The 12,796-nt window shown below is 49.8% G+C and overlaps 1 protein-coding gene across 3 annotated transcripts in view; it reads right to left on the reverse strand.

Annotated features, from left to right (window-relative positions):
• Positions 1–12,297, reverse strand: part of TRPC4AP (transient receptor potential cation channel subfamily C member 4 associated protein) — a 92,813-nt gene extending 80,516 nt beyond the window's left edge. For all 3 annotated transcript variants that reach the window (XM_068264504.1, XM_068264503.1, XM_068264505.1), the window contains exon 1: positions 12,066–12,297. In XM_068264504.1, the coding sequence (XP_068120605.1) occupies positions 12,066–12,179 (114 nt within the window). In that variant the 5' untranslated portion in view covers positions 12,180–12,297. The remainder of the gene's footprint in view (positions 1–12,065) is intronic.
• Positions 12,298–12,796: the final 499 nt, after the last annotated feature.

The raw sequence follows: 12,796 nt of genomic DNA on the forward strand, positions 1-12,796 counted from the left end.
AGATGCAAGGTTGAATACTATGTAACTTTGGATGCATAGGTCATTCTGAAAACCTAAGTGGGACGGCAAGCCAGGAATGGATACCCATATTAAAAAAAAGTTGCCTGGAGTCAGAATTTTACACATCAGGAAATAGCAAGGGCTGCTGAATTTATTATAAAAGGTTCTTGATGTGGGTGCTGCATAGCACAATTGCCTCTCATATCATGCCATACAGACTGGTGTATACTCCCCTCCTCCTGCCTGACCTACATTATTTCTTCTCCAGCCTCTTTTTGTACTGAGTCTCAGGAACGGACCTACCTCTAGGTCTCGCCTGCACAGTTGTCTTTAATGCTCATCACCTGAGTCTGTTTACATTTAACTGGGTGTGCAAACCAGTGATAAACTGCCGACAAACAAATTCCCAGAGACTGTTTATTATTAATAAAAGGAGAAGCAAAAGGAGCGTGACTCAGTCTGGGAGTGCACCGAACTCTGCAATTCAGGAACGTTTAGCAATTTGGAGCATAAAAAAGGCAAAACCCATCTTTGCATGTCAATAACGTGCTCACTTTAGACCATGCATGTCAAACTCCGGCCCGCGGGCCAAATCTGGCCCTTGGAGCCATTAAATTTGGCCCTCAATGTTTTTCCCTACTTTGCATTATGTATGGCCCACTCTAGACCACCAGGGAAGCTATATTGGAGGTGAAGCCCTAGAACACCAGGGAAGCCATATGGGGGAGATGGGCAAAACAAAACACTATGGAAATAGGGAAGGGTGGAGGGTACAGGGAACGGCGGATCACTAGGCACCAGGGAACGGAATAGAAGCTGAAGGGGGCCATTAGACCCCTGATAACCATATAAGGGAGAAAGGTAGCCCCATTCACACTTGAACCTTTTGCTGGCAATTTCGGCAAAACGCTCAAGCGCTAGCGCTTTTTAAAGGGCTAGTGCAATAACAACCTATGGGCCCATTCTCGATTTGTGGTAATCGCCGGCGATTAACGCAAATTGGCAAACGCAAATTTGTATCCTGCACCATTTTCAGGCGATTTCCTGGTGATCGCGTTTCGTGCTATAGAAGCGCTAATCACGATCGTGGAAAATCGCCCCAAGTGTGAATGGCGATTTTTTGCGTTAATCGCCAAAAATCACCAGAGCAAAACGCTAGCAAAAGAGCTAACGTTTTGTGATTTGCAAGTGTGAAAGTGCCCTAAGGATGGCTCGCGACTTGGTCCCAGTGTACAATTTTGGCCCACTTTGGATTTGAGTTTGACACCTGCCATGCCAGTGTTTAGGATGGACTGAGAAAGAGGGGTGCGTTCTACCTGATGGACCGCACCTTTCCTGATTCAGACCCAGCAATTCATTTGAGCGGTGTCAAAAATGTGTGCGGACATCGGCCCTCGAATGACCGGTTTGACATCCCTGGGCTAGAGGAGGAGGGAACTGATCATAAAAAAAAAAAAAAAAAAAAAAAAAAAAAAAAAAATTATACAGATTCACTTTAGGCCCAGTGCACATAGCGTCAGGGTGCTGCAGCGGCCATGGCTCGTTTAGGTGATGCCAAATGCTTATGTGCAAGTGAGCAGAAAAGCAGTTGGCTACATTTAGGAGCACTTCCTGTTCAGTCGGGTCTTGACCCCCACATGGGGACATGGAACCGGCGAACATGGACACTGCAGGTAGTGTTCAGAACGAGAAGATGGGATCTACCACTGCGTTCACACAGACTGGAACCACCAGTACAGTTGTTAAACAACAGTTTCAATCCAAATAAATGGAAGCATCAGTTGATCCTTTTAACCTCTTACCAGCCCTGAATGAGTTGTCTCATATGAGACAAGCTGTGCCAGGGCAGCGGGTGCCATCTCAACTCAGCCATGCAGAGCGGGCAGCAAGCTGTTATATTTACCTGTCTGGATCGGTTTCTCCTCCATCCACAGCAGCAGCACTGAACTTCCAACATGTCTTCTGGGTCCCAATCACGATATGCCATGCGATTGGGATCCAGGGGATTGTGTCAACATTACAGCGCCACTCAGTGTCGGAAGAGGGGTGGTGAAAGAGACTCTTCCTTTACCAAGTGGGGCTGTAACGCTGACATCATCCCCTGGTTCTCTATTAAGTCATATCATGTGATCGGGACCCAGAAGAAATGTCGGGATTACATCACCGTCACGGTGGAAGAGAGAAGAAGCCGAACCAGTCATCCAGGCAGGTAACTAACTGCTTGCTCTGCATAGCCTGCCAGACACACTTCCCCACCTGCAGGGAAAATGCAGGCCCTGCAGCCAAATAAAGAACAGAAACTACACAATTAGCGGCCCCAAGCATCGGTCTGAACCAGCCCCTAAAAGGAACTAGAGAGGTGAGACCTACGGAAGCTGCCATATTTATTTACTTTGATCTTTCTGGTCAGTCGGGTCTAAAGCCCATATCTGCAACAAGCATGCAGCTAATCTTGTCAGACCTGACAATGTCAGGAGCTCCTGTTCTGCTGCATGCTTGTTCAGGGTGTATGGCTTAAAAAAGTATTAGAGGCAGAGGATCAGCAAGACAGCCAGGCAATGTGCATTATTTAAAGAGCCCAAGGTGACAAAAAAAAACAAAAACTAGGTTACCAGATCCAGAAGGCTGGGTGGATCTGGTAGGTCAATCCCTGCGCCGCTCCGTTGGCCTGCTAGGGCACACTTATGCGACCTCTTTTGTCACGACACAGGAAGGAGAGGGAGATTCTCTACCAGCATTTAGGGGAGCGGCAGGAAGCACAGCCAGGGAGAGAGCTGCCCAATGGCAGCTGTGGAAAGCCCGCAGATTCACCCTCAGTGGGCATTTTTTTGAGCAGAGAATCCCTCTCCTCCCATTACCCTCCGAAACAGCGACAATTATTGTCACTAATTTAAAGGGGGCTATAGCGCGCAAGGGGGGGGGGGGGGGAGAAATCAGAAGAGAGTGGCGTCTGGGGAACACAGAGGCATGTCATGAGGCGGTGAACAAGCCTCTGTCCCATCTGCTCCCCACTCACCTCGGGTTCCCTTTAAAGCGGAACTCAGAACATCCTCTTTGCTCTAAAAGATATGCGACAGCATAATAACCTTTAAACAAAAACAGGTACTTATCCGTTAGCCGGGCGCATCCGGCAGGTGGCGCTGTTGTAGCGAATTTCGATGCGCTGTTGTAGCTAATTCCATTCATAGTTACTGAACGTAGTACTGTGTGAATGGAAGCGCCGCAGGTGGCGCTAATTTCATTGTTGATACGTAACGATACAGTGTGTTAATGTCAACGAATATACATTGTATTTGAAGTGGCCGGAATTAAAATGAAGGCGGCGGCAATGTAACACATGAAGCCGCCGCCTTCGTCTGTTCTTCTCCCCCTTTGCCCTCTCGCTTGTATACAATGCTGCCAGCCTGCGGGGACATGCGTGTCCCCCCAGAGTCGTTCGTCGTGGCAGGGAAGCCTGCTTGTTTCCTTGCGACGAACGACTGTGGGGGGGACACGCGTGTCCCCCCCCCCCAGCTGGCAGTGTTGTATAGAAGCGAGAGGGCAAAGGGGGAGAAGAACAGACGAAGGCGGCGGCTTCATGTGTTACATTGCCGCCGCCTTCATTTTAATTCCGGCCACTTCAAATACAATGTATATTCGTTGACATTAACACACTGTATCGTTACGTTGCGTATCAATGTAATTCGCGCCACCTGCGGCCACCTGTTACCATAGTAACTATGAATGGAATTAGATACAACTGCGCATCGAAATTCGCTACAACAGCGCCACCTGCCGGATGCGCCCGGCTAACGGATAAGTACCCAAAAACATTTCTTAGTTACACCCAATACAAATCCTAAACTAAAATCAGCACTGTTTCTTCTTCCTGGTTCATGGAAGCAGACATATTAACCCTCCTGTGCTTTCAAATGGCCTTAACTGCCATCTCTGCCGTAGGCTGTCATGTGACACAGGGGAGAGATCAGATAACTTGTGATTAGACACAATCTTGAAGCTTGAATCTGGGCCAGGACATATCTGCATGATGTTTGTATGATGTTTTTGCATTACTCTGGGCACAATGTTCCTCTCCTGATAAAGTTTGTTCTGTCCCCACCCCAAGAACAAATATAAATGTTCATTGGCAGTCACCTTGCTTACTGCCATTATACTTACATACTGTTCTTGACTTGTAATATACATCCTGTCTGTCCATGTATTGTTTTTGTTTGTGATTGTTTGTGTTTGTTAAGCAACTGCCAAGACAGATTCCTTGTAAGCGCTAACTTGCATGGGGATGGATTCTGATTCTGAAATGTGGTTTCAGAAATATGGGACATTAGACTAGGACAGGGATTAGTTTGTGAAATTCTCTGAGGGACAGTGAGTGACAACATACATTGTCAATGTGCTACAAGGCTGTCAGCCCTAGATAAATGCACAACAATAAAATTTACGTTGATTCACAACAGGATATCTAGCAAACAAAATTATACAGGCATGTCTAGGAACTATAGAATGCATCTCTCGGTGTACTGACATGTCACATGGGATATACAAGTGAAGTCACTATAAAATACAGCCATAACCAGAACAAACAAGACACACAAATCACTTTATGACGTTGTCATGTGTACACAGATGTAAAACTAACAGGGTGAACGTACAAGCGATGTTTCAGTACCACAAGCCTTTCTCAAACTCTGTCCACTACGAATGATAATATGCACTCACCTAAAGGATTATTAGGAACACCTGTTCAATTTCTCATTAATGCAATCATCTAATCAACCAATCACATGGCAGTTGCTTCAATGCATTTAGGGGTGTGGTCCTGGTCAAGACAATCTCCTGAACTCCAAACTGAATGTCAGAATGGGAAAGAAAGGCGATTTAAGCAATTTTGAGTGTGGCATGGTTGTTGGTGCCAAATGGGCCGGTCTGAGTATTTCACAATCTGCTCAGTTAGGCCCAGTGCACACCGAGCGGTTTTTGGAGCGATCCGCCGGCCGCATCCGCCTGGAAAAACGCTTGGCTAATGTATTGCAATGGGATGGTGCACACCGGCGGTTTGAGGTTTTTGCCAAGCCGCAAACGCGCCTCCTGCTGCGCGTTTGCGGTTTTCGGAAGCGTTTCGTCCTCAATGTAAAGTATAGGAAAAACGCAAACCGCTCTGAAAAACGCTACTTCAGAGCGGTTTGCCAGGCATTTTTGTTACAGAAGCTGTTCAGTAACAGCTTTTACTGTAACAATATGTGTAATCTGCTACACAAAAACGCACCCAAAACCGCTAGGTATGTTTAGAAAACCTCTCTAAACATACCTAGAATCGCTCTGAAATCAGCTCCCAAAACCGCTAGCGTATTGCGGATCTGCTAGCGGTTTTGGTGTGCACTGGGCCTTACTGGGATTTTCACGCACAACCATTTCTAGGGTTTACAAAGAATGGTGTGAAAAGGGAAAAACATTCAGTATGCGGCAGTCCTGTGGGCGAAAATGTCTTGTTGATGCTAGAGGTCAGAGGAGAATAGGCCGACTGATTCAAGCTGATAGAAGAGCAACGTTGACTGAAATAACCACTTGTTACAACAGAGGTATGCAGCAAAGCATTTGTGAAGCCACAACACGCACAACTTTGAGGCAAATGGGCTACAACAGCAGAAGACCCCACCAGGTACCACTCATCTCCACTACAAATTGGAAGAAGAGGCTACAATTTGCCCGAGCTCACCAAAATTGGACAGTTGAAGACTGGAAAAAATGTTGCCTGGTCTGATGAGTCTTGATAGAGTCAGAATTTGCCGTAAACAGAATGAGAACATGGATCCATCATACCTTGTTACCACTCTGCCGGCTGGTGGTGGTGGTGTAATGGTGGGGGGGATGTTTTCTTGGCAAATTTTAGGTCCCTTAGTGCCAATTGGGCATCGTTTAAATGCCACCATGTACCCATCCTCTGATGGCTACTTCCAGCAGGATAATGCACAATGTTACAAAGCTCGAATCATTTCAAATTGTTTCTTGAACATGGCAATGAGTTCACTTTACTAAAATGCCCTCATAGTCACCGGATCTCAACCCAATACAGCTTCTTTGGGATGTGATGAAATGGGAGCTTTGTGCCCTGGATGTGCATCCCACAAATCTCCATCAACTGCAAGATGCTATCCTATCAATATGGGCCAACATTTCTAAAGAATGCATTCAGCACCTTGTTGAATCAATGCCACGTAGAATTACAGCAGTTCTGAAGGCAAAAGGGGGTCAAACAGTATTAGTATGGTGCTCCTAATAATCCTTTAGGCGAGTGTATACACACACACACACACACACACACACACACACACACACACACCGTAAGCCAGCATCTATTCAGTAAGGAGACCTTGGGATAGACTCCCCAACACTGCAACTGCCTAATGAGCACGCCCCTAGTCTCAACATTCCACCTATGGATGTCAGTGTTAATGCGGCTGCAGCGTTTGATGCTTTTGAGCGAGTGTTGCTTGGTATTGTAGAAGAAAGGAAACCCGAGAGCCCAATATAGTGTAGTATGTATTGGAATAAGGATATTAATTAAATGTAAGTAATTATACTCACAAACCAGGGTTACCTTCCAGGCAACCACTATAAATGCAGGTGGAGAGAGTGGACAGAGATTAAGCACCTCCCCACTCAGGACTAAGATGTCGCTCTCTGTAGATCAGGAAATAAGGGTATAAACACCCCTCCACCACGGGGTGGACACTGGTATCGTAGAAGGTGAACAGAGGCGCCAAAAGGATAAAATATGCTAAATTGTTAGAGAGGCAGTGGTGGACTTACCATCCCAAAACAGACAAAGCTGTTGATTATCAGCAAGAAAATTTTTTAGTGTAAAGTAAAGAGTATGTAAATGTTTCTTGCTGCTAATCAACAGCTTTGTGTCTGTTTGGGATGGGAAGTCCACCACTGCCTCCCTAACAATTTTTAACTATTTTAGCATATTTTATACTTTTGGCGCCTCTGTTCAATTTCTACAATTGCTTGGTATTGTGTATGGCGAGGTGGCCATCCCATGCGCTTTAAAGAGGAACTCCATTGAAAATTAAGTGCTTCATTTTTACAATAATGATGTATAAATGATTTAGTCAGTGTTTGCCCGTTGTAAAATCTTTTAAATCCCTGATTTACATTCTTAGATTTACTACATGGCGACCTTTTTTTTTACTGTTGGCAGGTGATGCAGCTGCTGCATGGTTTTTGGCAGTTGGAAACAGCTGTAAACAGCTATTTCCCACAATGCAACAAGGTTCACAGACAGGAAACTGCCAGGAGTACGTACTTTTCTTGTTTCTTGTGGGAGGGGTTTCACCACAATATCAGTCATACAGCGCCCCCTGATGGTCTGTTTGTGAAAAGGAATAGATTTCTCATGTAAAAGGGGGTATCAGCTACGGATTGGGATAAAGTTCAATTCTTGGTCGGAGTTTCTTTAAAAAGTTTAGTTATGCAATAGTGGTAATAACATTTTCATATTTTATTTCTCTGGATGGTATCAGGATTTTTGAGTGATTGGCATTTAGGTACCACTTTATATCATTTTTTGAGTCAAGGAGAAGTACATGTCTAGGTTTTTTTGCATTATACAGATGTAAATGATTGCAAAGAGACAGGATATAGAGATAGAGATATAGATATACATGCTACAGAAGCCCAGAAACTAAAGCTACACTAAGAGTCAATGTACCCAGGTGTATATAAAAGTGACGGGGGATATGTAAAGTGCTATAGAATTATCTTTATTTCACCAAGTATGCTGAATGGAATGACCTACCAGAAACTATATGCAGTACATATGGCAATGGCAGTACATAGAAAGACAAGGCATAGTCAACATGAGAATTGTACATGGTACAGATATCAAAAGCATGCATAAATCAGAGCAAAAGGGGAAGACACACGTCTGATTTTTTCAAACTATCGGATCAGTCAAAACCAGCCTTATCAGCCTGCCGACAGACTGTACACACAGGCAAACTGTCGTCACAACGGCCCCCCGCGGACGGGTCTAACGACCCGTAGTTTGAAGAAATCGGTGTGTGTGCGCACCTTTACACTTAGGGTGTAAGGCGAACTCTGCATAAGAGTCTAGGGTGGGTGACAGAAACTGTCCAGGAGACAGGTGAGGTGATGCTTCCCAAGGACTACCGGAGTGTTGCAACCTGGCAGTAGGAGCTGGAGTTCAGCAGAAGGACAGTCTGGGGGAAGAAAGTGCTCCTGCACCTGGTGGCCCTGAAGGGGATGGCTCTGAAACAGTGGCCCGATGAAAGGAGCTCAAAGAAGCGATTACCTGGGTGAGAGGGGGCGTGTGAGATCTTGTTGGCATTCATCCTCGTTCAATGGAAGGTATAGGAAAAACGCAAAACGCTCACAAAACTGCTTTGCGGAGCGATTGCGTTCGTGGTTTTAATCTTTTCCGGATGAAAGTTTACTTCCTGACTTGCGTCAGGGAGTGAATTACCAAACCGCTCGAGAAAAAAGCGTCGGAAACCGCTAACCACAAAAAAGAATCACCCACCCAAGCGCTGGGAATCGTAAAGAAAAAACGCCTCAAAATAAGCCCAGCGTGGATGGACACGCGAGCCGATTGCAACGTGAACAAGGCCTCAGTCTGTATACTCTGTAAAACCACTGTGGTAGATGTAGGCAAATATAAACACATAATATAATGCTGAAGACATAGGACAGAGAGACAACAGAAGTGCTTGGCAAGTAACACTGTAGGGAATCTGCATGTAGGTTGCATTCAAGTGCACACAGAGGGATATAAAGCACTACATGATCTTAATTAGTACATATAGTGTATATGAAAGATGCCACAGAATATAAAGCTGAGTGACCATAAAAAGTGGGCCATGACATACAGATAAGTTGATTGGCTTCCCCCTAAAATAGGCCCTGCACTACAATGGACATATGACTTTGGTAGAGATTACATGGTGAGCCCCTTTGAGGGACAGTTAAGTTACAAGACTATATACTGTAAAAGTAAAAGTACTGTGAAAGATGTCCGTGCTATATGCATACTAAATAATAAATATGATTGAGTGTGTCCCGTAACGTTAAACAGGGAGACAAATACACAACATGAGGTGCCCCCGGCGCGTGTACTACACAGACACGTGGCGCGCCCCCGGCGCGTGTACTACACAGACACGTGGCGCGCCCCCGGCGCGTGTACTACACAGACACGTGGCGCGCCCCCGGCGCGTGTACTACACAGACACGTGGCGCGCCCCCGGCGCGTGTACTACACAGACACGTGGCGCTCCCCCGGCGCGTGTACTACACAGACGTGGCGCGCCCCCTGCGCGTGTACTACACAGACGTGGCGCGCCCCCTGAGCGTGTACTACACAGACGTGGCGCGCCCCCTGCGCGTGTACTACACAGACGTGGCGTGCCCCCTGCGCGTGTACTACACAGACGTGGCGTGCCCCCTGCGCGTGTACTACACAGACGTGGCGTGCCCCCTGCGCGTGTACTACACAGACGTGGCGTGCCCCCTGCGCGTGTACTACACAGACGTGGCGTGCCCCCTGCGCGTGTACTACACAGACGTGGCGTGCCCCCCAGGGCTGTGGAGCAAAAATCTTCCAACTCCTCAGTGTCTGAAACCACGACTCCAACTCCAACTCTGGGTACCCAAAATTGCTCAGACTCAGACTCCTCGACTCCTTAGTCTAATACTTTACAGGGCTGTGGATTTTGTACAAAAATCATGCGACTCAGACTCCCGACTCCGGGTGACCAAAATTGCCCCGAATCCACAGCCCTGGTGCCCCCTGCGCGTGTACCACACAGACGTGGCGTGCCCCCTGCGCGTGTACTACACAGACACGTGGCGCGCCCCCGGCGCGTGTACTACACAGACGTGGCGCGCCCCCTGCGCGTGTACTACACAGACGTGGCGCGCCCCCTGAGCGTGTACTACACAGACGTGGCGCGCCCCCTGCGCGTGTACTACACAGACGTGGCGCGCCCCCTGCGCGTGTACTACACAGACGTGGCGTGCCCCCTGTGCGTGTACTACACAGACGTGGCGTGCCCCCTGCGCGTGTACTACACAGACGTGGCGTGCCCCCTGCGCGTGTACTACACAGACGTGGCGTGCCCCCTGCGCGTGTACTACACAGACGTGGCGTGCCCCCTGCGCGTGTTCTACACAGACGTGGTGTGCCCCCTGCGCGTGTACTACACAGACGTGGCGTGCCCCCCAGGGCTGTGGAGCAAAAATCTTCCAACTCCTCAGTGTCTGAAACCACGACTCCAACTCCAACTCTGGGTACCCAAAATTGCTCAGACTCAGACTCCTCGACTCCTTAGTCTAATACTTTACAGGGCTGTGGATTTTGTACAAAAATCATGCGACTCAGACTCCCGACTCCGGGTGACCAAAATTGCCCCGAATCCACAGCCCTGGTGCCCCCTGCGCGTGTACCACACAGACGCGGCGTGCCCCCTGCGCGTGTACCACACAGACGCGGCGTGCCCCCTGCGCGTGTACCACACAGACGCGGCGTGCCCCCTGCGCGTGTACCACACAGACGCGGCGTGCCCCCTGCGCGTGTACCACACAGACGCGGCGTGCCCCCTGCGCGTGTACCACACAGACGCGGCGTGCCCCCTGCGCGTGTACCACACAGACGCGGCGTGCCCCCTGCGCGTGTACCACACAGACGCGGCGTGCCCCCTGCGCGTGTACCACACAGACGCGGCGTGCCCCCTGCGCGTGTACCACACAGACGCGGCGTGCCCCCTGCGCGTGTACCACACAGACGCGGCGTGCCCCCTGCGCGTGTACCACACAGACGCGGCGTGCCCCCTGCGCGTGTACCACACAGACGCGGCGTGCCCCCTGCGCGTGTACCACACAGACGCGGCGTGCCCCCTGCGCGTGTACCACACAGACGCGGCGTGCCCCCTGCGCGTGTACCACACAGACGCGGCGTGCCCCCTGCGCGTGTACCACACAGACGCGGCGTGCCCCCTGCGCGTGTACCACACAGACGCGGCGTGCCCCCTGCGCGTGTACCACACAGACGCGGCGTGCCCCCTGCGCGTGTACCACACAGACGCGGCGTGCCCCCTGCGCGTGTACCACACAGACGCGGCGTGCCCCCTGCGCGTGTACCACACAGACGCGGCGTGCCCCCTGCGCGTGTACCACACAGACGTGGCGTGCCCCCTGCGCGTGTACCACACAGACGTGGCGTGCCCCCTGCGCGTGTACCACACAGACGTGGCGTGCCCCCTGCGCGTGTACCACACAGACGTGGCGTGCCCCCTGCGCGTGTACCACACAGACGTGGCGTGCCCCCTGCGCGTGTACCACACAGACGTGGCGTGCCCCCTGCGCGTGTACCACACAGACGTGGCGTGCCCCCTGCGCGTGTACCACACAGACATGCTGTGCCCCTGCGCGTGTACCACACAGACATGCTGTGCCCCTGCGCGTGTACCACACAGACATGCTGTGCCCCTGCGCGTGTACCACACAGACGTGGCGTGCCCCTGCGCGTGTACCACACAGACATGCTGTGCCCCTGCGCGTGTACACACAGACATGCTGTGCCCCTGCGCGTGTACACACAGACATGCTGTGCCCCTGCGCGTGTACACACAGACATGCTGTGCCCCTGCGCGTGTACCACACAGACGTGGCGTGCCCCTGCGCGTGTACCACACAGACATGCTGTGCCCCTGCGCGTGTACACACAGACATGCTGTGCCCCTGCGCGTGTATACACAGACATGCTGTGCCCCTGCGCGTGTACACACAGACATGCTGTGCCCCTGCGCGTGTACTAGACAGACATGCTGTGCCCCTATGTGTATATACAAACATGACAATATTGTATACTACATATTATATATGGCTAACAAGCAGGCGTAAAGCCCCTAGTATGTGTCCTATACAAGTACAGGGTGTATACTCAGGTGTCGGGTGTAGAGACTGTACAGGGTGTAGTAGTGTGTATATAGTGTATACAGGGTGTATCCCCCCCCCCTCTCCCACACTCAGGGGTCGGGGCGTCTCACCTGGCTCCCTCTCGTCAGGCCGCAGCCGGTGAGCTGTGATGAGCGGAGGCGGCAGACGATATTCCCAGCGGGCCGGTGATGCAGACGAGGATAGGCGGCCCCTGCAGCGGCCATAGCTCCGTCCGCCAACCAACAACAACGGCGACAGCTCACAGCAGAAGCGAGAACAGCGCCCCCAAATGGCCCAATACCCCACTCAACAGAACAGGCCGCACGGCACGCCGGGAAATACCTCTCCGGAACTGCGCATCCCACGCACGTCACGCCACGCTACGCGCCGGAAGCAACTCGCTTGGCCTGCTGGGTAGAGTAGTTCTGAGCGAGCATGAGAGATTAGTGCTGTAGGGATGACTGACTGGTTGCAATGCAAATACAAGCAGGCTGCTGAGCTTGTGACAATGGTGTTGATTTACACAGCTTACTTATTTGTCATCGTACTGGAAGGAAAGCTAATACATGAGACAAACAAATAAGAGATAATTCGTCAGATGAACAGCTAATGCTAAGTTAAAAAGAGGAACTTAAAGCGGAATATAACCCTGCATTTCAACTTTGCTCTAAAACATTATTTACAGTATATTATATGCAACCAGCATTTTTTTTTTACTAGACCAGCATTGGAAGGGTTACACAGGGCTTTAAAGTCCCTAGAGATGTCTGCAGACGAATCCGAACTTGAGTTAGATACTTTTTGTTTACAAATATGTGTTTATTATGACTCATCTCTCTCA

This window comes from Hyperolius riggenbachi, chromosome 12 (genome assembly GCF_040937935.1).
Source record: "Hyperolius riggenbachi isolate aHypRig1 chromosome 12, aHypRig1.pri, whole genome shotgun sequence".
Classification (NCBI taxonomy): Eukaryota; Metazoa; Chordata; class Amphibia; order Anura; family Hyperoliidae; genus Hyperolius; species Hyperolius riggenbachi.